The sequence below is a fragment of the Rhinoderma darwinii genome, chromosome 13 (assembly GCF_050947455.1).
Source record: "Rhinoderma darwinii isolate aRhiDar2 chromosome 13, aRhiDar2.hap1, whole genome shotgun sequence".
Lineage (NCBI taxonomy): Eukaryota > Metazoa > Chordata > Amphibia > Anura > Rhinodermatidae > Rhinoderma > Rhinoderma darwinii.
This window is the reverse complement of record NC_134699.1, coordinates 67,356,721-67,383,294: the sequence shown is the minus strand read 5'-3', so window position 1 is coordinate 67,383,294 and position 26,574 is coordinate 67,356,721. Positions and strand designations below refer to the sequence as shown.

Below are 26,574 nucleotides of genomic sequence, written 5' to 3'. Positions count from 1 at the left end.
AGAAGTTTATGTGGAAACTGCAAAAAAGTCGCCATTCACATAGAAGCAGCAGTAGTAGGAACGTTTTTTTTAGGATCACAATGGTAACATCTTATGTTTCGGGGTCCTGACGTCACATGACATACACAACAAAGGAGACCCCAATCAAACGTAAGAACTCAGCCGCACTTCTGAAATGTGGTAGTACGCATAGTCACGGCAACGCGTCCTTCTGACATCCTGCAAGCCGGCCTCCTGGGATGACGTTTCATCCTATGTGACCACCGCAGCCTGTGATTGGTTTCAGCGATCACATGGGATGAAACGTCATCCCTGGAGGCCGGACTGGACGGAGAAGTGTAGCAATCTGGGTAAGTATGATCTTTTTTTTTTTTTGTCACAATTTTTGCGGCGGAATTGCAGCTTTTCCGCTGCAAAAAAATCGCAATATTTGCTAGTTGTTGCAGGTTTTACCTCCCATTGAATCCTCTGGGAAAAAAAAACTCGAGAGAAAACCAGCGAAATGTCAATTTATGCTGTGGATTTTTTTTTTAAAAACGCACCACACGTCAATTTGATTAACGTTTTTTCAGCGTTTTTTTTTTTACGCAGCGTGTTTGTTCAAATCTCACACACGCTGTTGCTACTGTATTACGCTGCAGATTATCCACTATGAAATACGGTGCAGAAAGTGTGAACTACCCTATATGCAGCAAGTCACCGGGTGTTGCGTAATAGCAGACTTTATATTGCCACCTTGTGGCAATATGTGGTACTACAGAAGATAGAAACATATATAGGGCTACTGGATACAAGTTAATAGGAAAGCAGTTTAATCCTCTGCATTTGTTGAAGTGTGGGAGGGAAAACGTAGAACGTGGATGAAACCCTTGCCTACACTGGGAGAACATTCCCCTGGTCGGATTTACACCCGATATCCACAGTGATAACCACCTGTAAAATAACCAAATAAGCCATTGCAGGTCCCTTTAGGACGCCAGTTATCAGAAATGCTATTTATTGTAAGATAACACTATGTGAGAGAACTATCTTCATAAAGAATACTCCTGTCTCCTATGTAATGTATTCTGTACTAGCAGCCAGGTAGGGGGGGGGGGGGGGAACAACTTATCTGGGCACATTTCTGGCTCACAAAAACAGTTGTCGCATTTCACACCTCGTCACCAGAAGTTCTCTAATAATTGTGCAGGTAATACTATACGGAATTGTTACGGGGAAGCATTCGGTTATATATGTGGTGGTCGTGGTTCTGGAGATTTACATTTTCATTGCTAAAGTTCAACCTAAATCATGAAAACGTTCTTCACTAGGAGAACCTGGAAAGTTCCAGACCAAGTACTGATGCACGATGTTAAACCATGGTGACTTTAGTGATGGGGTGGCCTGCCTCCGATTCTCCATTGGACTCCACAACAGAAGACGTGACAGAATCAGTGGCCTCTTGACTGCTACTTGTCTCCACCTTGATGGTCTGAATTGTGGTATTGACCAAGACTTCCGTCTTCGTAGTAGTCAACATGACAATCTCCTTGGGAGCGCCGGTCAACACCTTGGTGTCCATGCTCGGCACAGTTTGGGTCATGTCGTCTGGACTAAGTATGGTGACTGAACTTTCCTTTTTGGGAAGCCAAAAGGCGGCATAAAGGGGTTCCGAAAAGGTTCCCTCAAACCTGTGTAGGAGGGCAATGGTGTCCTTGACCCCATAAAATGCCACCGTGCCTCTCTGGTAATTTATATAGACACCAATCCTTGAAAACTTGTCTGTCTTGAGCGCAGTCTCCACATCGCTGTGCCAGGCCGAAAATTCTTTACCATTCCACTTGAGTGTCCATGAGAAATCATTGCCAGTTATGGTGCTGTTGCTTTCGGTCCCTTTCCGGTCGATACACTTGTAGGTCACGCCAATGTAGATGACTTCACCTTTGAAGTCGACCTCGAAGTAGTGGCGACCCATATAAAAGCTTTCATCACTAAGAACCTGACGCCAGTGCTCGAACCTTTCTGGGTGTTCTGGGTAAGACTGTTGCCACGGGGATGCGTTGTTCACTTTACGGTTGTGCTGCAATAACCTCAGGAAGCAGTGAGCGGTCACCGGGTCCAGGGTAACGTTGGATTTATCTATATTCACAAAAACATGAAATATAAAAAAAACAGAAAGTTTTATATAACTCATGACAACCAGTCAGTCATTGTTCTACGATCTGGAAATCATTGGGCTGCCCAAGTCATACCTGTCGACTGGAAACAAGCAGGCTAGTTGTTGCTGATGGATTTTAGATCACTATGGCTTGTGTAAATACCTAGGACCGCCCTGATCATTATTACACATATATATATATATATATATATATATATATATATATATATCTGATGATTAATAATACATGAATCAACAGGTCTATTGACCATATCCAATATGCTAGGGTGCCCATAGGGTGCCATGTGGCGATAGTATGCCGCGCTGTTGAAAGGTGGAGCTTCATTTTTATGTAGCTAGATTTATATGTTATAAAACTGCATTAACACGGATTCCCTCATTTCTACTTATTATTGAATCCCCTTAAAGTAAAAGTCCCCCTTAAACAGCATTTTGGTTTTTTTCAATACAAATAAGGTCCAAGTTCTGTTGCATAATTTCTTAATATAAATTTAGAGTAGTCAGGGTGCCATTTTTTTGTTACAGAGCTCCAAATCCCCTGTATAAACAGATTGAAAATATAACATTCTGGCTTCCCGCAACCACCACTAGAGGGAGCTGCATACGGTTACAAATTAAGCTCAATAATAATGCGCATACTCCCTCTTGTGGCAGCTGCAGGCAGAGTTTTATTATTCTATTCTAAGCTTATGAAGGTGATTTGCAGCTCTACACTAGAAAAGGGGGAGCTCCAAACATCATAAAGACATACTAAGAAATGAAGCAGCACAGAATTTTGGACCTATAGACAACATGCTGTTTAACGGTGGACATTCGTTTTAACCCCTTGATGTCCAGGGATGTAATAGTACTGCACTGGACGTGGACTGCGCTCTGAACGTGGAAATTGTCTATTTTTGCATCCCCCTAAAAAAAGATAATAAAGAAAAAGAGAAATCACTAAATTATATGTGCCTCAAGACGGTACCAATAAAACAATACAACTAATCCCGCAGAAAACAAGCCCTAATATGGCTACGTAGATGAAAGAAAAAAAAAATACGATTATGGACTTCAGAAAGCAGCAACACAAAAATTAGGTTTTCCATAATTATTGTGCAACATTTTTTCAAACGGAATTTCCACTGCGACAAAAAACGCTCATACTTACATAGGTCAATGTTATGGACGCGTCCCTCCATTGCAGTCCGGGACGGCCTCTTTGGATGACGCTGCAGCCCATGTGACCGCTGCAGCCTGTGATTGGTTGCAGCGGTCACATAGGATGCAAGGTCATCCCAGGAGACCGGACTTCAGGAAGGAGAAGAGCGTTCTGGGTATGTTTTTTCCGCAGTTGCGATTTTTGCGGCGTAATTGCTGCGAATACGCCACAAAAGTCGCAACACTTGGTTTTCTGTTGGGGGTTTTTCAACCCCATTGAATTCAATGGGGGAAAAGGGCAACGGAAAATTAACAAAAACGAAGCATAAATTGACATGCTGTGGAATTAAATTCCGCACTGCAGATCAATTTATTAACATTTACGCTGCTTTTTTTCCGCAGCGTGGGCATGAAATGTACTAAATCTCATACACTTTGCTGCTACTGTAAATGCTGCAGCATTTCCGTACAGAATTCCGTTGTGCGTTTATTCTACGTGTGAACCCAGTCGAAGGCTGGTCTAGTCCAAGGTCATTTACCCTCCGCAATAAACTCTTCTTACCAGGAGAACGACTCAGCAGGTGCCCTGTGTTAACGTAACCTGGCGTTAGGGAGGGGGGCAAATTAGGCAATTGCCCATGACCCCCATCCTCTCAGGGCCCCGTGCCCGCGGCTGCTATGGGGCCTGAGGAAGCCCACGCCGCCCGGCCCATAACATTTATGGGCCAGGCGGCACAGGCCCCCTCATGCTCGGTGGCATCGCTAACCCCGGAAGGGGGCACTGGCGCTAGCGACAGCCACATTCACGTGTATCTGCGTCTTCAGGATGCAGATACAAATGAATACTATAGGCTGCAGGCCACGTTAGGCGCTGGGGAGACACCCTGCACAGGCCGGCGTCACTGCATCACGCTGGTCTGCGCATGTGTCCCGACCGGAGCCTGTGCAGAACTCCATCCATCGCGGGAAAGGGGCAAGGTAAGTACAATATTTTTTGGGGAGGGCTGGGTGGCAATATACAGGGGGGGATTGCTGTGTAGCACTATCTACAAGGCGAGCTGGCTGTGTGGCACTATATTAAGTGGGGGCACTGTGGCACTATCTACAGGGGGCACGATTAATGATGGGGCACTTGTGTATTATTCAGTTACTGTGGGAATGGTGTGGCGGTATTATTCAGTAACAGTATGGGGGTATTATTCAGTCACTATGTGGTTATGGTGTGGTGGTATTATTCCGTAACAGTATGGGGGTATTATTCAGTCACTATGTGGTTATGGTGTGGAGGTATTATTCAGTAACAGTATGGGGTATTATTCAGTCACTATGTGATTATGGTGTGGCGGTATTATTCAGTAACTGTATGGGGGTATTATTCAGTCACTATGTGGTTATGGTGTGGCGGTATTATTCAGTAACAGTATGGGGGTATTATTCAGTCACTATGTGGTCATGGTGTGGTGGTATTATTCAGTAACAGTATGGTGGTATTATTCAGTCACTATGTGGTTATGGTGTGGCAGTATTAATCAGTAACAGTATGGGGGAATTATTCAGTCACTATGTGGTTATGGTGTGGCGGTATTATTCAGTAACAGTATGGGGGTATTATTCAGTCACTATGTGGTTATGGTGTGTTGGTATTATTCAGTAACAGTATGAGGGTATTATTCAGTCACTATGTGGTTATGGTGTGTTGGTATTATTCAGTAACAGTACAGTAGTATTATTCAGTCACTATGTGGTTATGGTGTGGCGGTATTATTCCGTAACAGTATGGGGGTATTATTCAGTCACTATGTGGTTATGGTGTGGCGGTATTATTCAGTAACAGTATGGTGGTATTATTCAGTCACTATGTGGTTATGGTGTGGTGGTATTATTCAGTAACAGTATGGGGGTATTATTCAGTCACTATGTGGTTATGGTGTGTTGGTATTATTCAGTAACAGTATGAGGGTATTACTCAGTCACTATGTGGTTATGGTGTGGAGGTATTATTCAGTAACAGTATGGTGGTATGGTGTGGCGGTATTATTCAGTAACAGTATGGGGGTATTATTCAGTCACTATGTGGTTATGGTGTGTTGGTATTATTCAGTAACAGTATGAGGGTATTATTCAGTCACTATGTGGTTATGGTGTGGCGGTATTATTCAGTAACAGTATGGGGGTATTATTCGGTAACAGTATGGGGTATTATTCAGTGACTATGTGGTTATGGTGTGGGGGTATTATTCAGTAACAGTACGGGGGTATTATTCAGTCATTATGTGGTTATGGTGTGGCGGTATTATTCAGTAACAGTATGGGGGTATTATTCAGTCACTATGTGGTTATGGTGTGGGGGTATTATTCAGTAACAGTATGGGGGTATTATTCAGTCACTATGTGGTTATGGTGTGGCGGTATTATTCAGTAACAGTATGGGGGTATTATTCAGTCACTATGTGGTTATGGTGTGGTGGTATTATTCAGTAACAGTATGGGGGTATTATTCAGTCACTATGTGGTTATAGTGTGGCGGTATTATTCAGTAACAGTATGGTGGTATGGTGTGGCGGTATTATTCAGTAACAGTATGGGGGTATTATTCAGTCACTATGTGGTTATGGTGTGGGGGTATTATTCAGTAACACTATGGGGGTATTATTCAGTCACTATGTGGTTATGGTGTGGTGGTATTATTCAGTAATAGTATGGGAGTATTTCTCAGTCCACTGCACTATGGTTTCCGCCCAAAAAACGTAAACCTTACGGAACGGAGACAAACAGAAACAATTTGCAACGGAAACATTACCATTGAAATCAGTGGTAATGCAATTGTAAAGCTATGGTTTCAGTTTGGTTTGCGTTCATGGGTTCCCCTGACAGAAAAGTCTGACGGAAGCCATCAATGGAACGCCGATGCAGATGTGAACAGGCCCTAATTCAGCATTTATGACCCCACTTTTAACTTTGTCGAGGGCCACACTTTGCCTAAAACCAGCCCTGGGTGTCCCTCTAATGTACTGGATGCCAGTGCTCCTCCAGGATTAGAGGCCTTTCTGAGGAAGGTCCAATCAGGTGACCCTCCGCCATAGCAGACAACACCCCCAGGTCATGAAATCTTTTGCATTGTCCTCCGTCAGTGCGGGCTGCATGCTGTCAGTGAGAATGTATGGAGTGTTCATTCAGAGCTAAACACACAGAAACCGCATCAGCGCCGTTTTATGAGGTTGTAAAACCAACAGAGGAGCTGTGTAAAGCAAGTATATTAAATGTCAATTATCACCGGTGACTGCGTCTCAGAGAACCTTGTGTACAGATCACGATAAGAGGACAGGGTGACCTACATACAGCTGGGAGGATGAAATTACACGGCCGGTGAAAATTTCTGCTACAAATAGGTTAGACTCCGTGGGGGAAATCAAATAAGACCCTTATTCATCAGGGGTGAACATATAGGTCGGGGGTCCCAACAAGGCAGTCGAAATGTCACCTCATCTCCTACACGGACATGGGAAACTCAGGGGCGTGAACGGTTTTATTCATTAAGATCCCAACATACAGCGCTCAAAAACAGCTTTATACATAAAGTAATGTAATAAAACTAGTATGCAAATAATAATAATAATAAGATTGTTGGTGGGTGTCAGGCCATCTGTGGCCCCTGTCTGCATGGGCAGGTCGCACACCCTGGGTACAACACATCAATGGTCCTTAGACTACAGCACACTTACATTTCAGAAAGTCCTGTCTAGTTGAGGGGTCCGGAGCAGTTATTTTGTGGTTCTTTGAAACGATTGCAGATACCATGGTCTTTATCCCTACATTCTCTGCAAAAAAATAAAATAAAAAAAGTGTGAAAAAAGTATCTTAAAGGAACACTTCATATAATACTGATACATTGCATTATGACTAGTCCTGGGCCTGAGGGGCAGGGCACAGGATTCTTTCTTTTGGTGTTCTTTAGAAACAGGAACATGCCCCACATTCTCAGACCCTGCAGTTGGTATAATAGTTTTGCCCGCTGTGTCCCTTTAATGTATGCAGGACTTCCTGTAAATAATATCAGTATTAACCCCTTCCCGACATTTGCCGTACATGTACGTCATGGAAAGCATTGACTTCCCGCATCTTGCCGTACATGTACGTCAAATGCAGAAGGGGTTACCGTATCAAAAATAAAAGTTTTAAAGTAAAGATGGCTGCTGTTCATAACAGCAGGACATCTGTACACGATGCCCAGGGGGGTGTCGCCTCCCCCCCGCATCGGCGATCGCCGCCATTGGCCGTTCAATTCAGACCGGCCAATTGCGGCTGTTTGCGGCTTTTGCCAATCACTGTGCCACAGGGCACAGTGATATGGTGGTGATTGGTGCTGTCTAGGACAGCACCAATGACTACCATGTTCCATGTAAAAAATGGCGGTGATGCCAGCCCCCAGATCGCTATGGTTGGTCGGTCAGCACCGACCGACCAATCGCAGCCATGGCGGGTGTTTGAAACACCCTACACCAGCCCTGCCCACCTCATTCCGGTTAGGAACGGTGAGCAGAGCTGGTGTGACCGTCTGTGAAGCCAACTTACCGAATCTGAGGCCTTCTGTGCTGCGATCCTGCTGTGACGTCTTCATCCGACTGCTTCCTGCAGAAGAGTGAACCGTCATCATCATCAACTGTGCTGCTGCTGATTTTTTTTTTTTTTAGCAGCAGCACTTGTTTTTTTTCCTAAACTTCTTATCCCTGTACCCTCCCCCCCCATCCCACCCTCCCCATCTTTCCCTTTTTACGTCCTGCGGCCGCCGAGTGCGGATCAGTGACCGCCATCACTGACCGCCAATTTTTGGCACAGGACTTCCTTTTTTTTTGTATTTTGCACCTCCCTGTGTGCGCCCTGCGGCCACTGAGTGCTGATCAGTGACCGCCATCACTGATCAGCATCCGTGGTAATTTTTTTTATTTTTTGGCCTTTTTTATTACTGCACCTTTTTTTTGCGTGCGCCCTGCGGCTACTGAGTGCTGAGTCTAATAATCAGCCTCAGTGGTAATTTGTTTACGCAGGTTTTTTTTTGGCCTTTTTTTCTTCATTTTATAAAACTGTAAAAAAAAAAGACTAGCATTAGAGTAGCGGACGTTTACTGACGTCCGTTTTGTAAAAAAAGATATATAGCAGAAGTTCTAGCTATATATTTTTTATACAGTTTGAATAAATTGACTTCTTATAGTTAGCGTCCATTTAGTGACGGACATTTAGTTCGTTCACTAAATTTTTGATAGCGTAGCGACAGTTAGTATAAATTTATAGCGTTATAGTCAGCGTCCGTTTAGTGACGGACATTCAGTTTTTTTTAACTGAAGTTCGTTCACTAAATTTTTGATAGCGTAGCGACAGTTAGTATAAATTTATAGCGTTATAGTCAGCGTCCGTTTAGTGACGGACATTCAGTTTTTTTTTAACTGAAGTTCGTTCACTAAATTTTTGATAGCGTAGCGACAGTTAGTATAAATTTATAGCGTTATAGTCAGCGTCCGTTTAGTGACGGACATTCAGTTTTTTTTAACTGAAGTTCGTTCACTAAATTTTTGATAGCGTAGCGACAGTTAGTATAAATTTATAGCGTTATAGTCAGCGTCCGTTTAGTGACGGACATTCAGTTTTTTTTTAACTGAAGTTCGTTCACTAAATTTTTGATAGCGTAGCGACAGTTAGTATAAATTTATAGCGTTATAGTCAGCGTCCGTTTAGTGACGGACATTCAGTTTTTTTAACTGAAGTTTGTTCACTAAATTTTTGATAGCGTAGCGACAGTTTTAGTATAAATTTACATCTTATAGTCAGCGTCCATTTAGTGACATACATTCAGTTTTTTTTAACTGAAATTTGTTCACTAAATTTCTGATAGCGTAGCGACACAGTTGTAGCTCAGTTTTTTTTACAGTTCTATATTGAACGTTCAATAAATTTCTTTCTCCTAAATTTTTCTTATTCTTCTCTTCTTTTTCTTTTTTTTTTCCTATAAATTTCATATTACACGTGTAAAAGCACAACATACAAAACCACCTCTATAAAGAGTATTACACGTGTTGAAGCACTACATACCCCCCTAATAAAAATGGCCCAATCATCTCAAAGGCTCTACTCCGCTGAGGAGGCATACGCCATCCTGGCCTCTGACACTGAATCGGCCAGCGAGGGAGAAGAGGAAATTGCCCCATTCATCTTGACCTCATCATCCTCATCCAGTGATGAGGAACCCCCGCAAAGACGCCCCAGGACATCAGCTGAGGCAACCCCCCAAATGAGCGATACCCTGTGGAACCCACCCCCTGATAATTATGAGCCTCACATTCCAGATTTCACAGGGAGCTCTGGAATTCTATTTGAGACTGTAGGCCTCGCAGAAATTCACTATTTCAATCTGTTTTTCACTGAGGATTTTGTTAATGTAATGGCGGCCCAAACAAATTTATATGCCCAACAATTTTTAGCCCAAAACCCCACGTCATCATTTGCTAGGTGGACCCCCATAGAGGCAGCGGAGATGATGAAATTTTGGGGCCTTGTCCTACATATGGGCCTAGTAAAAAAACCAGAGATTAGGCAATACTGGAGTGCGGACATTTTATACAGCACCCCATTATACCACATGGCAATGACCCGGGCACGATTTGAAATTATTCTGAAATTTTTGCATTATAATGATAATGCACAGTGCCCGCCCCGTGATGACCCCACATACGACCGCCTATTCAAAATCAGGCCAATGATTGATTATTTCTGCACCAAATTTCAGGAAGTGTACACCCCCGAAAAGAACATAGCAATAGACGAGTCCCTTGTACATTTTAAGGGGAGACTAAAATTCCGCCAATACCTGCCAAGCAAGAGGGCGAGGTATGGAATTAAAATGTACAAGCTGTGCGAGAGCAGCTCAGGGTACACCTACAGGTTTCGGGTTTATGAAGGGAAGGACACCAGGATAGAACCTCCAGAATGCCCCCCTGTCCTGGGAGTTAGTGGAAAAATAGTGTGGGACTTGATGCACCCACTGCTGGACCAGGGTTATCACCTTTACGTGGATAACTTCTATACCAGCATCCCACTATTTAAATGCCTCTCCACCAGAAGTACTGTAGCATGCGGCACCGGGCGCAAAAACCAGAGAGGCCTCTCTAAAAATCTGATTGGGCAACCCCTAAGAAAAGGAGAAAGCAGGGCACTACACAGCGATAACTTGTTGCTGGTCAAGTATAAGGACAAGAGGGACGTCCTTATGTTGACCACAATACACGGTAGTGGCATCACCCCTGTCCCTGTCCGAGGTAGCACCACAATGACCCCCAAGCCAGACTGCATCCTCGGCTACAATAAGTACATGGGAGGTGTTGATCTCTCTGATCAAGTACTGAAGCCGTACAGTGCCATGCGTAAAACAAAGACGTGGTACAAAAAGCAGGCCGTGCACGTGGTACAGATGGCATTGTATAACGCTTACGTGCTATACCGATGTGCAGGCCGGACAGGGACATTCCTTCAGTTTCAAGAAGCGGTTATCAAGGCCCTTGTATTTGGGGACCAGGAAGGGGAGAGCCCCAGTACTTCTAGAAGCGATGGTCCACGTATTGTACCAGGGCAACACTTTCCTGGCGAAATCCCCCCCACTGGTAAAAAGGGAAGGAGCCAAAAAAGGTGTAAAGTGTGTTACAACAGAGGGAGAAGACGAGACACAACTTATCATTGTGAAACCTGTCCCGACAAACCTGGCCTGTGCATAAAAGAGTGCTTCAAAGTTTATCACACATCCATGGATTTTAATTGAAACATTTTTTTAAATGCTCACTATACCCCTAGATAATTTACTCAAGGGGTGTAGTTTCCAAAATGGGGTCACTTGTGGGGGGTTTCCACTGTTTTGACCCCTCAGGGGCTTTGCAAATGCGACATGGCCACCGCAAACCATTCCAGTTACATTTGAACTCCAAATGGTGTTCTTTCCCTTCTGAGCCCTGCCGTGTGTCCAAACAGCCGTTTATGACCACATGTGGGGTACTGTTTTACTCAGGATAAACTGCTCTACAAATGTTGTGGTGCTTTTTCTCCTTTAGTCCTTGTGGGAATGAAAAAAAATTTTGCTAAACCTACGTTTTATTGGTTAAAATTTACATTTTCATTTTCACGGCCTACTTCCAATAAATTCTGCAAAAAGCCTGTGGGGTCAAAATGCTCACTATACCCCTAGATAATTTACTCAAGGGGTGTAGTTTCCAAAATGGGGTCACTTGTGGGGGGGTTCTACTGTTTTGACCCCTCAGGGGCTTTGCAAATGCGACATGGCCACCGCAAACCATTCCAGTTACATTTGAACTCCAAATGGTGTTCTTTCCCTTCTGAGCCCTGCCGTGTGTCCAAACAGCCGTTTATGACCACATGTGGGGTACTGTTTTACTCAGGATAAACTGCTCTACAAATGTTGTGGTGCTTTTTCTCCTTTAGTCCTTGTGGGAATGAAAAAAAATTTTGCTAAACCTACGTTTTATTGGTTAAAATTTACATTTTCATTTTCACGGCCTACTTCCAATAAATTCTGCAAAAAGCCTGTGGGGTCAAAATGCTCACTATACCCCTAGATAATTTACTCAAGGGGTGTAGTTTCCAAAATGGGGTCACTTGTGGGGGGTTTCCACTGTTTTGTGCCCTCAGGGGCTTTGCAAATGCGACATGGCCTCCGCAAACCATTCCTGCTAAATTTGAGCTCCAAAAGCCAAATGGGGTTCCTTCCCTTCTAAGCCCTGCCGTGTGTCCAAACAGCAGTCTATGATCAAATGTGGGGTACTGTTTTACTCGGGACAAACTGCTCTACAAATGTTGTGGTGCTTTTTCTCTTTTAGTCCTTGTGGAAATGAAAAAAAATGAGCTAAACCTACGTTTTATTGGGAAAAATGTAGATTTTCATTTTCACATCCTACTTCCAATAATTTCTGCAAAAAATTTGTGGGGTCAAAATGCTCACTATACCCCTAGATAATTTCCTCAAGGGGTGTAGTTTCCAAAATGGGGTCACTTGTGGGGGGTTTCCACTGTTTTGTGCCCTCAGGGGCTTTGCAAATGCGACATGGCATCCGCAAACCATTCCTGCTAAATTTGAGCTCCAAAAGCCAAATGGGGTTCCTTCCCTTCTAAGCCCTGCCGTGTGTCCAAACAGCAGTCTATGATCAAATGTGGGGTACTGTTTTACTCGGGACAAACTGCTCTACAAATGTTGTGGTGCTTTTTCTCTTTTAGTCCTTGTGGAAATGAAAAAAAATGAGCTAAACCTACGTTTTATTGGGAAAAATGTAGATTTTCATTTTCACATCCTACTTCCAATAATTTCTGCAAAAAATTTGTGGGGTCAAAATGCTCACTATACCCCTAGATAATTTCCTCAAGGGGTGTAGTTTCCAAAATGGGGTCACTTGTTGGGGGTTTCCACTGTTTTGTGCCCTCAGGGGCTTTGCAAATGCGACATGGCATCCGCAAACCATTCCTGCTAAATTTGAGCTCCAAAAGCCAAATGGGGTTCCTTCACTTCTAAGCCCTGCCGTGTGTCCAAACAGCAGTCTATGATCAAATGTGGGGTACTGTTTTACTCGGGACAAACTGCTCTACAAATGTTGTGGTGCTTTTTCTCTTTTAGACCTTGTGAAAATGAAAAAAAATTAGCTAAACCTACGTTTTATTGGGAAAAATGTAGATTTTCATTTTTCACATCCTACTTCCAATAATTTCTGCAAAAAATCTGTGGGGTCAAAATGCTCACTATACCCCTAGATAATTTCCTCAAGGGGTGTAGTTTCCAAAATGGGGTCACTTGTGGGGGGTTTCCACTGTTTTGTGCCCTCAGGGGCTTTGCAAATGTGACATGGCCTCCGCAAACCATTCCTGCTAAATTTGAGCTCCAAAAGCCAAATGGGGTTCCTTCCCTTCTAAGCCCTGCCATGTGTCCAAACAGCAGTCTATGATCAAATGTGGGGTACTGTTTTACTCGGGACAAACTGCTCTACAAATGTTGTGGTGCTTTTTCTCTTTTAGTCCTTGTGGAAATGAAAAAAAAATGAGCTAAACCTACGTTTTATTGTGAAAAATGTAGATTTTCATTTTCACATCCTACTTCCAATAATTTCTGCAAAAAACCTGTGGGGTCAAAATGCTCACTATACCCCTAGATAATTTCCTCAAGGGGTGTAATTTCCAAAATGGGGTCACTTGTGGGCGGTTTCCACTGTTTTGGCACCGCAAGAGTCCTTCAAACCGGATATGGTGCCTAAAATATATTGTAATAAAAACAAGGCCCCAAAATCCTCAAGGTGCTCCTTTGCTTCGGAGGCCTGTGTTTCAGTCCATAAGCACGCTAGGGCGACATGTGGGATATTTCTAAAAACTGCAGAATCTGGGCAATAAATATTGAGTTGCATTTTTCTGGTGAAACTTTCTGTGTTACACAAAAAATGGATTCAAAATGAATTTCTGCAAAAAAAAACGAAATTTATAAATTTCCCCTCTATATTGCTTTCATTCCTGTGAAACGTCTAAAGGGTTAAAACACTTTCTGAATGCTGTTTTGAATACTTTGAGGGGTGCAGTTTTTAAAATGGGGTGACTTTTTGGGGGTTTCTAATATATAAGGCCCTCAAAGCCACTTCAGAACTGAACTGGCCCCTGTAAAAATAGCCTTTTGAAATTTTCTTGAAAATGTGAGAAATTGCTGCTAAAGTTCTAAGCCTTGTAACGTCCTAGAAAAATAAAAGGATGTTCAAAAAACGATGCCAAACTAAAGTAGACACATGGGGGATGTTAATTAGCAACAATTTTGTGTGTTATAACTGCCTGTCTTACAAGCAGATACATTTAAATTGATAAAAATGCTATTTTTTGCAATTTTTCACTATATTTTGGTGTTTTTCACAATTAAATACTGAATGTATCGGGCAAATTTTGCCAGTAACATAAAGTCCAATGTGTCACGAGAAAACAATCTCAGAATCGCTTGGATAGGTACAAGCATTCCGACGTTATTACCACATAAAGTGAAACATGTCAGATTTGAAAAATGAGGCTTGGTCAGGAAGGTCAAAAGTGGCTAAAGAGGGAAGGGGTTAAAGCTCGTGCATGTTCGCCGATTTATTCGTAGTCGTCTGTGCAAGTTTTGAGCATAAACAGGCATGGATTACAGGAGGGCGGAGGTTTAAAAAACGGTTTGTGGACAATATTTTAATGGCTCTCGTTTCCTGTTATTTTGTGTCATTTGCTCTATTGGTACATAGATACATTCAAACTTTTGCTGGTTGCCCTTGGAAACAGACAACAGTTTAGCATCAGCCCGCTGTCAAACATGTAAACTTATGTGTAACTTTCTCCTGAACTCCCACAATGCATCAGCACCATTCTGACTGCAGCTCTGAATGTGCATTGAGAAGAAAACATGACAACTCAAAAATCATAATAAAGTCAAATTATAGACAGGGCTCCTCAAAATTATACATTTTGACTACAGAGTTTGTTCGGAAGCGGAGTTGTCCTTTAGAATGTCACATTGAAATTTTAACTTTTGCCATCATAATGAGTCTATGCTGACTGACAGGACTATTTACACCTGCCAAGGGGTGCGCCCCTTTAAGTGTGGATGTCTGTTCTTAGGAGCCATCTTCACTTGTGACTTAAAAGGGATCTCCGCTATGGACAATCCCTACTTGTTAGAAGGGTCCCATAACAATAAGCTGATCACAAAGTGTCCTCATGCCGGGACCCCAAGTGATCAGCTGTGATCTGTGGGGAAACCTGGCAATCAGAGTTCAGTTTCCCTGCAGTGCCACCACAGGAGAAACTAAGTATTACACAGTGTCAATCATAGCAATGCAATACAGGACAGGTCCTCCAGAGACACTATGTAACCGCTCTCCACTCTGACCAAGAGATGAGGATCCTAAACAAAGGACCCCCCTCTATTAGGGAAGGAGTTAATAAAGTGTATAAATAATGGTTTAATCTGGACAACCACTTTAAGCAGAGTCTCTCCGCCTGGTTTTCCTCATGTTTGTTTTCAAGGTTGTAAAAGGAATTATTTAAATACCAGTTTAAATATTTGCTCTCCTGAAGTGTTTGCACCTCGTGTTCTTAGTTTATACCACTTTGTATTTGTTGATTTAGAAATAAAAATTTTGACTTACGGATTTAAAGGGTACCTTCACCTAACTGAATACAATAGCTCTGGGCTTGGTGAGGATACTAAACGTAGAAGTCCTGTTCCAATTCTCCAGGTTTCATGACCTCAGCTTTATCGATCAATTCTCCTCCCCCCACCACCTTTTTATTCAGAATCTATATACAGTGCGTGGTGGGGGACATAGTGTGAACACCAGGTACTGTACAATCGTAGAAGCAACACATCTCCCACAGTGCAATGCATTTATAACTAAACTATTTGGTTATTTCTGTGAGTATATTGGAAGAAGTGGCCGCAAACAGAATAGTGACTGCAGCTCTGGATGTGAATGGAGTAAAATACATAAGTAAAATTCTGCAAAGTTAGTCAATGTTATATCTAGGCTTAGGGTTTATTGAAGATTTAATATAACATTAAATCAAAATGCTCCTCGTCTCCATATATGACCACGTCAGGAGACTTACCTTCCTTCGCAAACTCCTGAAGATCATCCGTGTACGACGTCTGCAGGTCTTTAATAACTTTTTGGGTTGAATCTCTCACCACCTTCCTGATCCCCGACAACTTGTCTACAAGTCCGATGTAAACGCTGGGGAGGGTGTCGTCTCCTGTGGCCTTCTTAAATTCACAATATTCCTGCAGAAATTACAGACAACAGGTGGCATTTCTAGAGGTTGTAAGAATTTCACGTAAAACTAAATGTCTAAATTGACCAAAACTACCAGCACCATGACATGAATCTGGTGTCTTCTCTGTATAGACAAAATCCCCTAAATATGCCAAAAAAAAAAAATATGTAATACCACCATTGACCACAAGGTGGCAATGAGAATTATTTTACAAAGTCATTTGTAGGCTATTCTGGTTAGAAATCACATACTTTATATAGAGAACAATGGCCCTGTATACTCTTCTTGTACAGGGGCGCTCTGCTGTCTATCCCCGCCTCCGATTAGTGGCCATATTGGCATATGACAATTGTAATTTTGTGTTCCGTTCCCTATCAAAATTTGTGTTCATTGCATGGTAGCACCTCATACCTGGAGGAAGCAGAACTCACTCGTGTGATTTGCAATCCCCTCCACCTTGGCTTTAATCTTCCTCAGTTCGTTGTATTTCTGCTCGAGGTGGGTCTGAATACCATTGGACTGGTTAACGGCGGCTTTCTCTCGTTGCTCCAGGAACTCTAGCACTTTACAATGTGCCTTCTTGACTGCATTTTGAAGTTCTTCAAATTGAAGATCCGTGGCTCGTTTGGCTTCCGCAACAGAGTTCTGCGAATACACAAGAGAAAAAAGAAAGAAAGACTCTACCAGACGTCACCAACATCTGATGAACTTTATCTATTGCATCTCCAAGGTGTCTGCAAATGTTCAATGACTACAACTAATATCTGCTACTTGTCCTGATATGGACTCTAGTCTTTTGGTAATGCTATAGTAAAAGGACAACAGCTCCATGCCAGCACTGCCCATGACATTACGGTCCATATGACCCTGGCTTCTCCACCACCTGCGTAATAGCCTATGCCAAGTGATAGAACATGCCATGTATAAAGTCATGACAAAAGAAATCTTAGTATGTGTCCATATGAAGTCAGAGGTACAATATGGGCCCATAGATTTTGACGGGTGCCATATTACGGATCTATATGACAAGAATTCATAAGAATCAAGGCAGATCTGTATGAAGTTGTCCTACTTGTAAAGCAGAAACTAGTGCCCACCACCAATACTGGTACAAATCAGGAGATATGATCTCCAAAAATTTGATTGAGCTTTATATAAATTAACAGACACATCGGTATTGCACAGGAAAACTCCAGAACATGCGAGGGCATTTCGGACGTAAAAAGGATTGTAGGGAGAAACTAGAGCTTCCATGTCAACAACATACTGATACAGTGAAGGAAATAAGCATTTGATCCCTTGCTGATTTTGTAAGTTTGCCCACTGTCAAAGACATGAACAGTCTAGAATTTTTAGGCTAGGTTAATTTTACCAGTGAGAGATAGATTATATATATAAAAAAAACAGAAAATCACATTGTCAAAATTATATATATTTATTTGCATTGTGCACAGAGAAATAAGTAATTGATCCCTTTGGCAAACAAGACTTAATACTTGGTGGCAAAACCCTTGTTGGCAAGCACAGCAGTCAGACGTTTTTTGTAGTTGATGAGGTTTGCACACATGTTAGATGGAATTTTGGCCCACTCCTCTTTGCAGATCATCTGTAAATCATTAAGATTTCGAGGCTGTCGCTTGGCAACTCGGATCTTCAGCTCCCTCCATAAGTTTTCGATGGGATTAAGCCCTGGAGACTGGCTAGGCCACTCCATGACCTTAATGTGCTTCTTTTTGAGCCACTCCTTTGTTGCCTTGGCTGTATGCTTCGGGTCATTGTCGTGCTGGAAGACCCAGCCACGAGCCATTTTTAATGTCCTCGTGGAGGGAAGGAGGTTGTCACTCAGGATTTGACGGTACATGGCTCCATCCATTCTCCCATTGATGCGGTGAAGTAGTCCTGTGCCCTTAGCAGAGAAACACCCCCAAAACATAATGTTTCCCCCTCCATACTTGACAGTGGGGACGGTGTTCTTTGGGTCATAGGCAGCATTTCTCTTCCTCCAAACACAGCGAGTAGAGTTAATGTCAAAGAGCTCAATTTTAGTTTCATCTGACCACAGCGCCTTCTCCCAATCACTCTCAGAATCATCCAGATGTTCATTTGCAAACTTCAGATGGGCCTGTACATGTGCCTTCTTGAGCAGGGGGACCTTGCGGCACTGCAGGATTTTAATCCATTACGGCGTAATGTGTTACCAATGGTTTTCTTGGTGACTGTGGTCCCAGCTGCCTTGAGATCATTAACAAGTTCCCCCCGTGTAGTTTTCGGCTGAGCTCTCACCTTCCTCAGGATCAAGGATACCCCACGAGGTGAGATTTTGCATGGAGCCCCAGATCGATGTCGATTGACAGTCATTTTGTATGTCTTCCATTTTCTTACTATTGCACCAACAGTTGTCTCCTTCGCACCCAGCGTCTTACTTATGGTTTTGTAGCCCATTCCAGCCTTGTGCAGGTCTATGATCTTGTCCCTGACATCCTTAGAAAGCTCTTTGGTCTTGCCCATGTTGTAGAGGTTAGAGTCAGACTGATTAATTGAGTCTGTGGACAGGAGTCTTTTATACAGGTGACCATGTAAGAGCTGTCTATAATGCAGGCACCAAGTTGATTTGGAGCGTGTAACTGGTCTGGAGGAGGCTGAACTCTTAATGGTTGGTAGGGGATCAAATACTTATTTCTCTGTGCACAATGCAAATAAATATATATCATTTTGACTATGTGATTTTCTTCTTTTTTTTTTATATATATAATCTATCTCTCACTGGTAAGATTAACCTAGCCTAAAAATTCTAGACTGTTCATGACTTTGACAGTGGGCAAACTTACAAAATCAGCAAGGGATCAAATACTTATTTCCTCCACTGTAGATGTCCGTCTGCCCCGAAATATTCAGATCATTATGTATAAACCCAAGCGACTGAGGTAAAGAAGTCTCATTTACCAAAATCGGAGAACCAGAACAGCTCCAAAAATACCAAACTTTGCCAAACATCCAACCCACAATAGGTGGTGGAGTTGAACACCGTATCTGACTGTGGAGAAGTCAATATAATTTTATTAGGTCACCGTATACTATGGACCATCACTCTTTCTCTAGGAGATGGTCGGCAAGTTGTAACCGTATTGATTACCATACCGAAGGGTGATCACTCTGAGGGTGGTGGTCCATGATCACCACTTATTGTGCCGAAGTTTTGCTTCGGCAACTCAGGTATTTTTGGCTGGGTCCCCCAAATTGAGTACATTGGTCGTCCGCTCATCTTCTTGAATGATGGTGGTTCTACTACCTGTATAGATGTGGTGTTTGCCTCCAGCTTGACAATGGCATTCTCGGCACATTTCAGCTTAAAGTCGTAGTCTGTGACCATCTCTTGAACTTCTGCCTGAAGGGATAAAATAGGAGATGCGTTATTCATTGGTAAATACATGAAAGTTTCCACTGGAGGATTTCTAACCTTTACAGAGCTCTACATAAAAAGACTTGACATAAAGAAGCAGAAAATGTAAAAAATATATGCAGTTTTAGAAAATGCATCACATAACACCCATGCCACGTTCATGAGTTCCACCATCCTCATTTATACACGTTCATCTCATGAATATGCAAAGTAGTCGTCACAGCCACACCTTTTATTTTGTGTGTTTATTGTACGCAACTCGGCCCTGTTATTAATGAGATATCATTTTTCAGTTTGACCGTCAGGGTGTGGTTGTATCCATGGAGCATGCCAAGCCTTACGCCCTGCTGCCGCTGTGCTTCTCTAGTCAGACTTTCTCCAGCTGGTTCTTATTTCACACGGTGTTGAGATCTATTCTCCCGTCAATTGTTTTTTCAAATCCCAGAAAGAAAAGGGAAATATTCTTCAATGTCTCCCTACTACCTTGTTCTCGAATGCGTTCTTTTTTACGAAAGGACAATGGATGTTCCAACTCAGTGTGAATTAAAGGGGTATTCCAGCCATAAGCATTGATCACATATCCACTGGATCAGGGATAAAATGTTACATTGGTGGGGGCCCCCCCTACTACTGGGATCCCTAGTGATGGCTAGAACAGGGGAACCCCAACCGCATGACCCTAGCGGTCGAGGATGAACCCTGCTGCTCCATTAAAAAGTTTATAACACTGATGGTGCCATTTTTTGGGTTGGTTTGGTGGTCACTGGTAAGTTCACTCTACAGAATGGGGCACATTTCTTTTGTGTCTTGCCACTTGACCCCATAAAACTGGTCAGGAGTGGACAGAGACTGCAGAGGATCCCTCCCTGTGCAAGAAATGTATATGGGCCACTTGCTCTTCAATAACTCATCGTAAAGCACCCCCTTATATCTCTCTAACAATTCCCCAATAATTGTCAGTCAGATCATCAACTAGCTCAGTCTCTTACCTCCAACCTAATAGACAGTAGCAATCTGCCGGCTGCTTTTAGGATGGCAGTGGGTCCCTCCGCAGATTGTACATAGGGTATGTCCGCCCCTGAAGTAATAGCAATCCCCTTCTTTGGCACTAAACGTTGGCCAATTTTACACCTCTGAGTGGTAGAGGAAACACTTGACAATTTTGCAGTGGTACGCTCCATTGGATATACAAAATCTACACACAAAACTATGTGCCAACAGTCAATACACAACAAATATTGTCATTAACATAGGATAAATCACTCATCACAAGGAACAAGCTCATCTGGTTCTTGCACCCGTATTATCAGCGGGAACACGCAATATTACATATCACAGACTGACAAATTATTGTTTACAGTGTGCAAAACAAAACCTTAAAGGGGTCATTCAGGATTTTATTTTGTATCATTCAGTTTGTGACATGGCCGCACAAACTGGAAAAACAATGCTCCACCGCAGTGCATGATGGACCCACACTTGTGGGCCAAGAAAACTGAATTTTGGAATGACAAAAAAAAAAAAAAAGTATCTGCATTCATCTGTAAACTAGATATTTGGTTTACAGCAGGAGAGTATATTTATAGTCAGTGACTAAAGACACAAGGACATATGGCAACGAGCAGAGAGCAACATCTTATCAATTGTGCTGATGTCTCAAGGCTGCAGTACTGCTCACTTAAATAGGTGCAGTCACCCAACATAGTCATACACCACACGATCATCTGAGGTTATAGCCAAAACCGACCTGTGCGTCTCATAGTTTATAGTGTTCTGAGCGCAACGCAAATTACTTTGTTTTAATCGCATTTGTTTATATGACATAGCAAGCCAAATAACAATGTGCTAATTCACTAACCGGAAGATAAAAATTATTTGACTCATTCAGGTCCATATTTTTGTCCATAGGGGGCAGTATTATAGTAGTTATATTCTTGTATATAGGGGGCAGTATTATAGTGGTTATATTCTTGTATATAGGGGCAGTAATATAGTAGTTATATTCTTGTATATAGGAGCAGTATTATAGTAGTTACATTCTTGTATATAGTAGCAGTATTCTAGTAGTTATATTCTTGTATATAGGGGGCAATATTATAGTAGTTATATTCTTGTATATAGGAGCAGTATTATAGTAGTTATATTCTTGTATATAGGAGCAGTATTATAGTAGTTATATTCTTGTATATAGGGGGCAGTATTATAGTAGTTATATTCTTGTATATAGGAGGCAGTATTATAGTAGTTATATTCTTGTATATAGAAGGTAGTATTATAGTAGTTATATTCTTGTATATAGGAGCAGTATTATAGTAGTAATATTCTTGTATATAGGGGGCAGTATTATAGTAGTTATATTCTTGTATATAGGAGCAGTATTATAGTAGTTATATTCTTGTATATAGGGGCAGTATTATAGTAGTTATATTCTTGTATATAGGGGCAGTATTATAGTAGTTACATTCTTGTATATAGGGGCAGTATTATAGTAGTTATATTCTTGTATATAGGGGCAGTATTATAGTAGTTATATTCTTATATATAGGGGCAGTATTATAGTAGTTATATTCTTGTATATAGGAGGCAGTATTATAGTAGTTATATTCTTGTATATAGGAGGCAGTATTATAGTAGTTATATTCTTGTATGTAGGAGCAGTACTATAGTAGTTATATTCTTGTATGTAGGAGCAGTATTATAGTAGTTATATTCTTGTATATAGGGGGCAGTATTATAGTAGTTATATTCTTGTATGTAGGAGTAGTATTATAGTAGTTATATTCTTGTATATAGGGGCAGTATTATAGTAGTTATATTCTTGTATATAGGGGCAGGATTATAGTAGTTATATACTTGTACATAGGGGCAGTATTATGGTAGTTATATTCTTGTATATAGGAGTAGTATTATAGTATTTATATTCTTGTATATAGGAGCAGTATTATAGTAGTTATATTCTTGTATATAGGTGCAGTATTATAGTAGTTATATTCTTGTATATAGGGGCAGTATTATAGTAGTTATATTCTTGTATATAGGAGGCAGTATTATAGTAGTTATATTCTTGTATATAGGGGCAGTATTATAGTAGTTATATTCTTGTATATAGGGGCAGTATTATAGTAGTTATATTCTTGTATATAGGAGCAGTATTATAGTAGTTATATTCTTGTATATAGGGGGCAGTATTATAGTAGTTATATTCTTGTATATAGGGGCAGTATTATATTCGTTATATTCTTGTATATAAGAGCAGTATTATAGTAGTTATATTCTTGTATATAGGGGCAGTATTATAGTAGTTATATTCTTGTATATAGGGGGCAGTATTATAGTAGTTATATTCTTGTATATAGGAGCAGTATTATAGTAGTTATACGCTTGTATATAGGGGGCAGTATTATGGTAATTATATTCTTGTATAATGGGGCAGTATTATAGTAGTTATATTCTTGTATATAGGGGGCAGTATTATAGTAGTTATATTCTTGTATATAGGGGGCAGTATTATAGTAGTTATATTCTTGTATATAGGGAGCAGTATTATAGTAGTTATATTCTTGTATATAGGGGCAGTATTATAGTAGTTATATTCTTGTATATAGGGGCAGTATTATAGTAGTTATATTCTTGTATATAGGGGCAGTATTATAGTAGTTATATTCTTGTATATAGGGGCAGTATTATAGTAGTTATATTCTTGTATATAGGAGCAGTATTATAGTAGTTATATTCTTGTATATAGGAGGCAGTATTATAGTAGTTATAGTCTTGTATATAGGAGGCAGTATTATAGTAGTTATATTCTTGTATATAGGAGGCAGTATTATAGTAGTTATAGTCTTGTATATAGGAGGCAGTATTATAGTAGTTATATTCTTGTATATAGGGAGCAGTATTATAGTAGTTATATTCTTGTATATAGGGGGCAGTATTATAGTAGTTATATTCTTGTATATAGGGGCAATATTATAGTAGTTATATTCTTGTATATAGGGGTAGTATTATAGTAGTTATATTCTTGTATATAGGGGGCAGTATTATAGTAGTTATATTCTTGTATATAAGGGCAGTATTATAGTAGTTATATTCTTGTATATAGAGGGCAGTATTATAGTAGTTATATTCTTGTATATAGGGGCAGTATTATAGTAGTTATATTCTTGTATATAGGAGGCAGTATTATAGTAGTTATATTCTTGTATATAGGAGCAGTATTATAGTAATTATATTCTTGTATATAGGAGCAGTATTATAGTAGTTATACTCTTGTATATAGGGGGCAGTATTATAGTAGTTATATTCTTGTATATAGGAGCAGTATTATAATAGTTATATTCTTGTATATAGGGGGCAGTATTATAGTAGTTATATTCATGTATATGGGGGGCAGTATTATAGTGATTTTCAGTTGTGAGTGATGTTTCCCTTGAATTCACTGGCACTATATAGAGACCATGGGCTTTTATAACTAGGTGACCGACATCACTGAGTTTGTAGTTATAGATGTAAAGAGTGCAGTCACATGCGGCAGAGTTTGTTGCAGAGATTTCGGGGACTGAAATTGAATTCCTTTCATCTGAATGGGGTTGTGTCCGCAGCAGGCGTATGGATTATGGCAAGCTCTATTTGGATGAATCGAACGGATTTTCAGGCCCAGAAATTTCTGCAACAAAATCTGCTGTGTGTGACTGCACCTTAGGGCTACGGAATTCTGTGCAAGTTAATAAATTGGAATTTAAATCCGCAGAGTGTCAATTTATGCTGCATTGCGTTGCTTTTCTTTTGCGGGTTTTCCCCTTTGAATTTCATGGGGTTGCAAAACCTGCAACAGAAAGCCCAGTGTTGCGACGTTTGCGGCGGAATCGCAACACAGAACATACCCAGAACTTCCTGCTTCCTACTCCAGTCCGGCCTCCTGGGGTGACATTTAATCCAATGGGATCGCTGTATCAAATCACAGGCTGCAGTGGCCACATGGGATGAAAGGTCATCCCAGGAGGCCGGGTTGAAGGATGTCAGAGGGACGCGTCGGCATGACTACGGGTAAGTATAGGGTTTTTTTACCGCTGTTTTCAGCAGTGGACCTTCCCATGTGACCACAGGCTGCAGTGGTCACATGGGCTGTTGCATTAGCCAGAGAGGCCGGACAGCCACGGAGGGACGCGTCACCATGGCAATGGCCTAGGTATGTTTTTTTTTTTAGATTTCTATGCTGCTCACTGCAATAGAAATTCTGTCTGAAAAACCACATTGTGGTGCGGTTTTTCGGACGGAATGTGCTGCGGTTCACAGGTCGGTTACGCTGCATAGTTTTTACGCAGTGTATCCAACCCATGGGAACCTGGCCTAACAGTGATGATTAGAACAAGCATCATCATGTCGGGGTGTAGTCACCAGTACACATCATGTACACACTTGCTCAGGCTTCTAAAATGTTACACACTAACTCAAGTTGCTGTACCTATTGTAACACAGCCCTATTTATTCCAGGTATTAGTGGGGGTTCCAGTGTTTGGATACCTAATAATAACACATTGATAGATATCTTATTGACATGACATTAAAAAAAAAAACACTTCTAGTGAGGACATCACGCGGGATGCAGTGACATCACGCGGGTTGCAGTGACATCACTCATCTGCTCTTCCCCTCTGGAAAAGAAGATAACAAAAATGTTGCCTCTTCTAAAGGAACGGTGCGGATCTCGCCATGTTCCAGCGACACTTTCTAGACTCGGCCAGGGCTGGAGATGTTAAAGGGGAACTTCCAATAGAAAGACATGCCCATTCCTGATCTGCATTTTGGAACTGGGACCCACAAAATGATACGGCGTTGTCTAACCCAGACTACCCCTTTAAGGAGTAGCACTCCACATTTGTCACTCGGGGCGATTACATTGTCAATACGAAGACTGCGGCATATTCAGAGGACTAGAGAGGAACATGCAATGTGTCAGCTATGAAGGATATTAGCAGTACATGTATCTACAAGAAACCCTCCTATGACACGTCTTACCTCCACCAACTTTCTGGCTTTCGCACAAGAGATTGGGTTGTCGTCTTTGTGGTCCCCCGTGGCACATTCCTCACAGATACACATCAAGTGTTCTTTACAGAACCACTCCAAGGGTTTATTATGGAAGATGCAGAATCTCATGGCGGCATCACTGACGGGGGGCACCAGCTGATGAGAGTGCAGCTTGGGGTTATCCAGGTGGGGTCTGAGGTGGGTAGTGCAGTAGTTGACCATGCACGTAAGACAGGTCTTCACAGCCTTGACCCTGGTCTCCAAACAGAAGTCACAGCAGACCTCATCACCCGCAGGCTCCTCACTTTTCTGCGGGGAAGGATCATTGACTCTTCCGGACTCTCCAGCTGCAGGAGCAGTGACTCTCAGCGATCCCAGCTCTGCTACAGAGTGGCTCTTAGCCGTTTTGGCCACCTTAGCCTTCTCGTCGTGGACCATGGATGAGATTTCTACGCAGCTTTGGCATTTGGACACCAGCTTGGAATTCACTTCTGTGTCGGCCATGTTCAAGAAGCTACCAGCTCAAATTGCTAACTTTTCTGTATATCAGGTTTACACAGGGCCACACCTGACTGAGTAACCCAGCCAGAAATGTTTAACCGCTTGTGTGCCAGAAACGACGGAGAGCGAGCAGATGATCCTTCCTTCTAGTCATTCATTCCTTGGGCAAACAAACTGCGTGTGAATTTTAGTTATGTGTCGATTTGCAGAAACAAGGACGTGGACAATGCTGACATCATCTGGTCTGCCCTATGAACATGCCCAAGATTATTCTCAGTATTTACAGATTTCTTATTACCCTTCAGAGATACGGACCCTGGGTAGATTGGAAAGTGGAACATTCCTAAAATTAATGGACTTGTCCATTTTTATTATGTCTGTAAAGCCTAATCACTGCATGGTGAAAAGTTCTGAAACTTTCTAATCTACTTCGTGTTTCCAATTCTCATGATCTCTGCTTGCCATCAGTGAATTGAAACATTCTTATTTACATTCAGAACCTGAAAACCAGTACAGACCTATTTTTTTT

At 41.6% G+C, this 26,574-nt stretch overlaps 1 protein-coding gene and 1 long non-coding RNA gene across 6 annotated transcripts in view; one reads left to right on the top strand and one right to left on the bottom strand.

The window, feature by feature from the left end:
* The window catches only part of LOC142665474 (uncharacterized), a 155,313-nt gene that overhangs the window by 81,361 nt on the left and 47,378 nt on the right, over window positions 1-26,574 (top strand). Inside the window, exon 4 of one of the 4 annotated variants that reach the window (XR_012851514.1) lies at window positions 16,667-17,012. The exons of the other annotated variants lie outside the window; for them this stretch is intronic. This is a non-coding gene — a long non-coding RNA (uncharacterized LOC142665474). Of the gene's footprint in view, window positions 1-16,666; window positions 17,013-26,574 lie in introns of those variants that run through there. 4 annotated transcript variants of the gene reach the window in all.
* On the bottom strand, window positions 981-26,236 carry TRIM16 (tripartite motif containing 16). 2 transcript variants are annotated; one of them, XM_075845177.1, is made up of 7 exons: window positions 25,533-26,236; window positions 19,404-19,499; window positions 16,526-16,759; window positions 15,950-16,121; window positions 7,871-7,927; window positions 7,021-7,116; window positions 981-2,118 (listed from the first exon to the last, which is right to left on the bottom strand). In XM_075845177.1, exons 1-7 carry the CDS (start codon window positions 26,046-26,048, stop codon window positions 1,352-1,354), a joined length of 1,938 nt encoding a protein of 645 aa, XP_075701292.1. In that variant the 5' UTR covers window positions 26,049-26,236; the 3' UTR covers window positions 981-1,351. The 2 variants fall into 2 exon arrangements, with proteins under 2 accessions (XP_075701292.1, XP_075701293.1); XM_075845178.1 differs by lacking the exon at window positions 7,871-7,927.

Bases quoted from the DNA above. Each gene is read 5' to 3' on its own strand.
- TRIM16 (XM_075845177.1), bottom strand. From the start codon at position 26,048: ATGGCCGACACAGAAGTGAATTCCAAGCTGGTGTCCAAATGCCAAAGC. The intron at 16,122-16,525 runs GTATGAGGTGCT...TAATTTCTGCAG, and splicing joins GTGAGTTCTGCTTCCTCCAG to GAATATTGTGAATTTAAGAA. The intron at 7,928-15,949 runs GTAAGTCTCCTG...ACTCTTCTGCAG, and splicing joins TCAGGAGTTTGCGAAGGAAG to GAAGCAGTCGGATGAAGACG.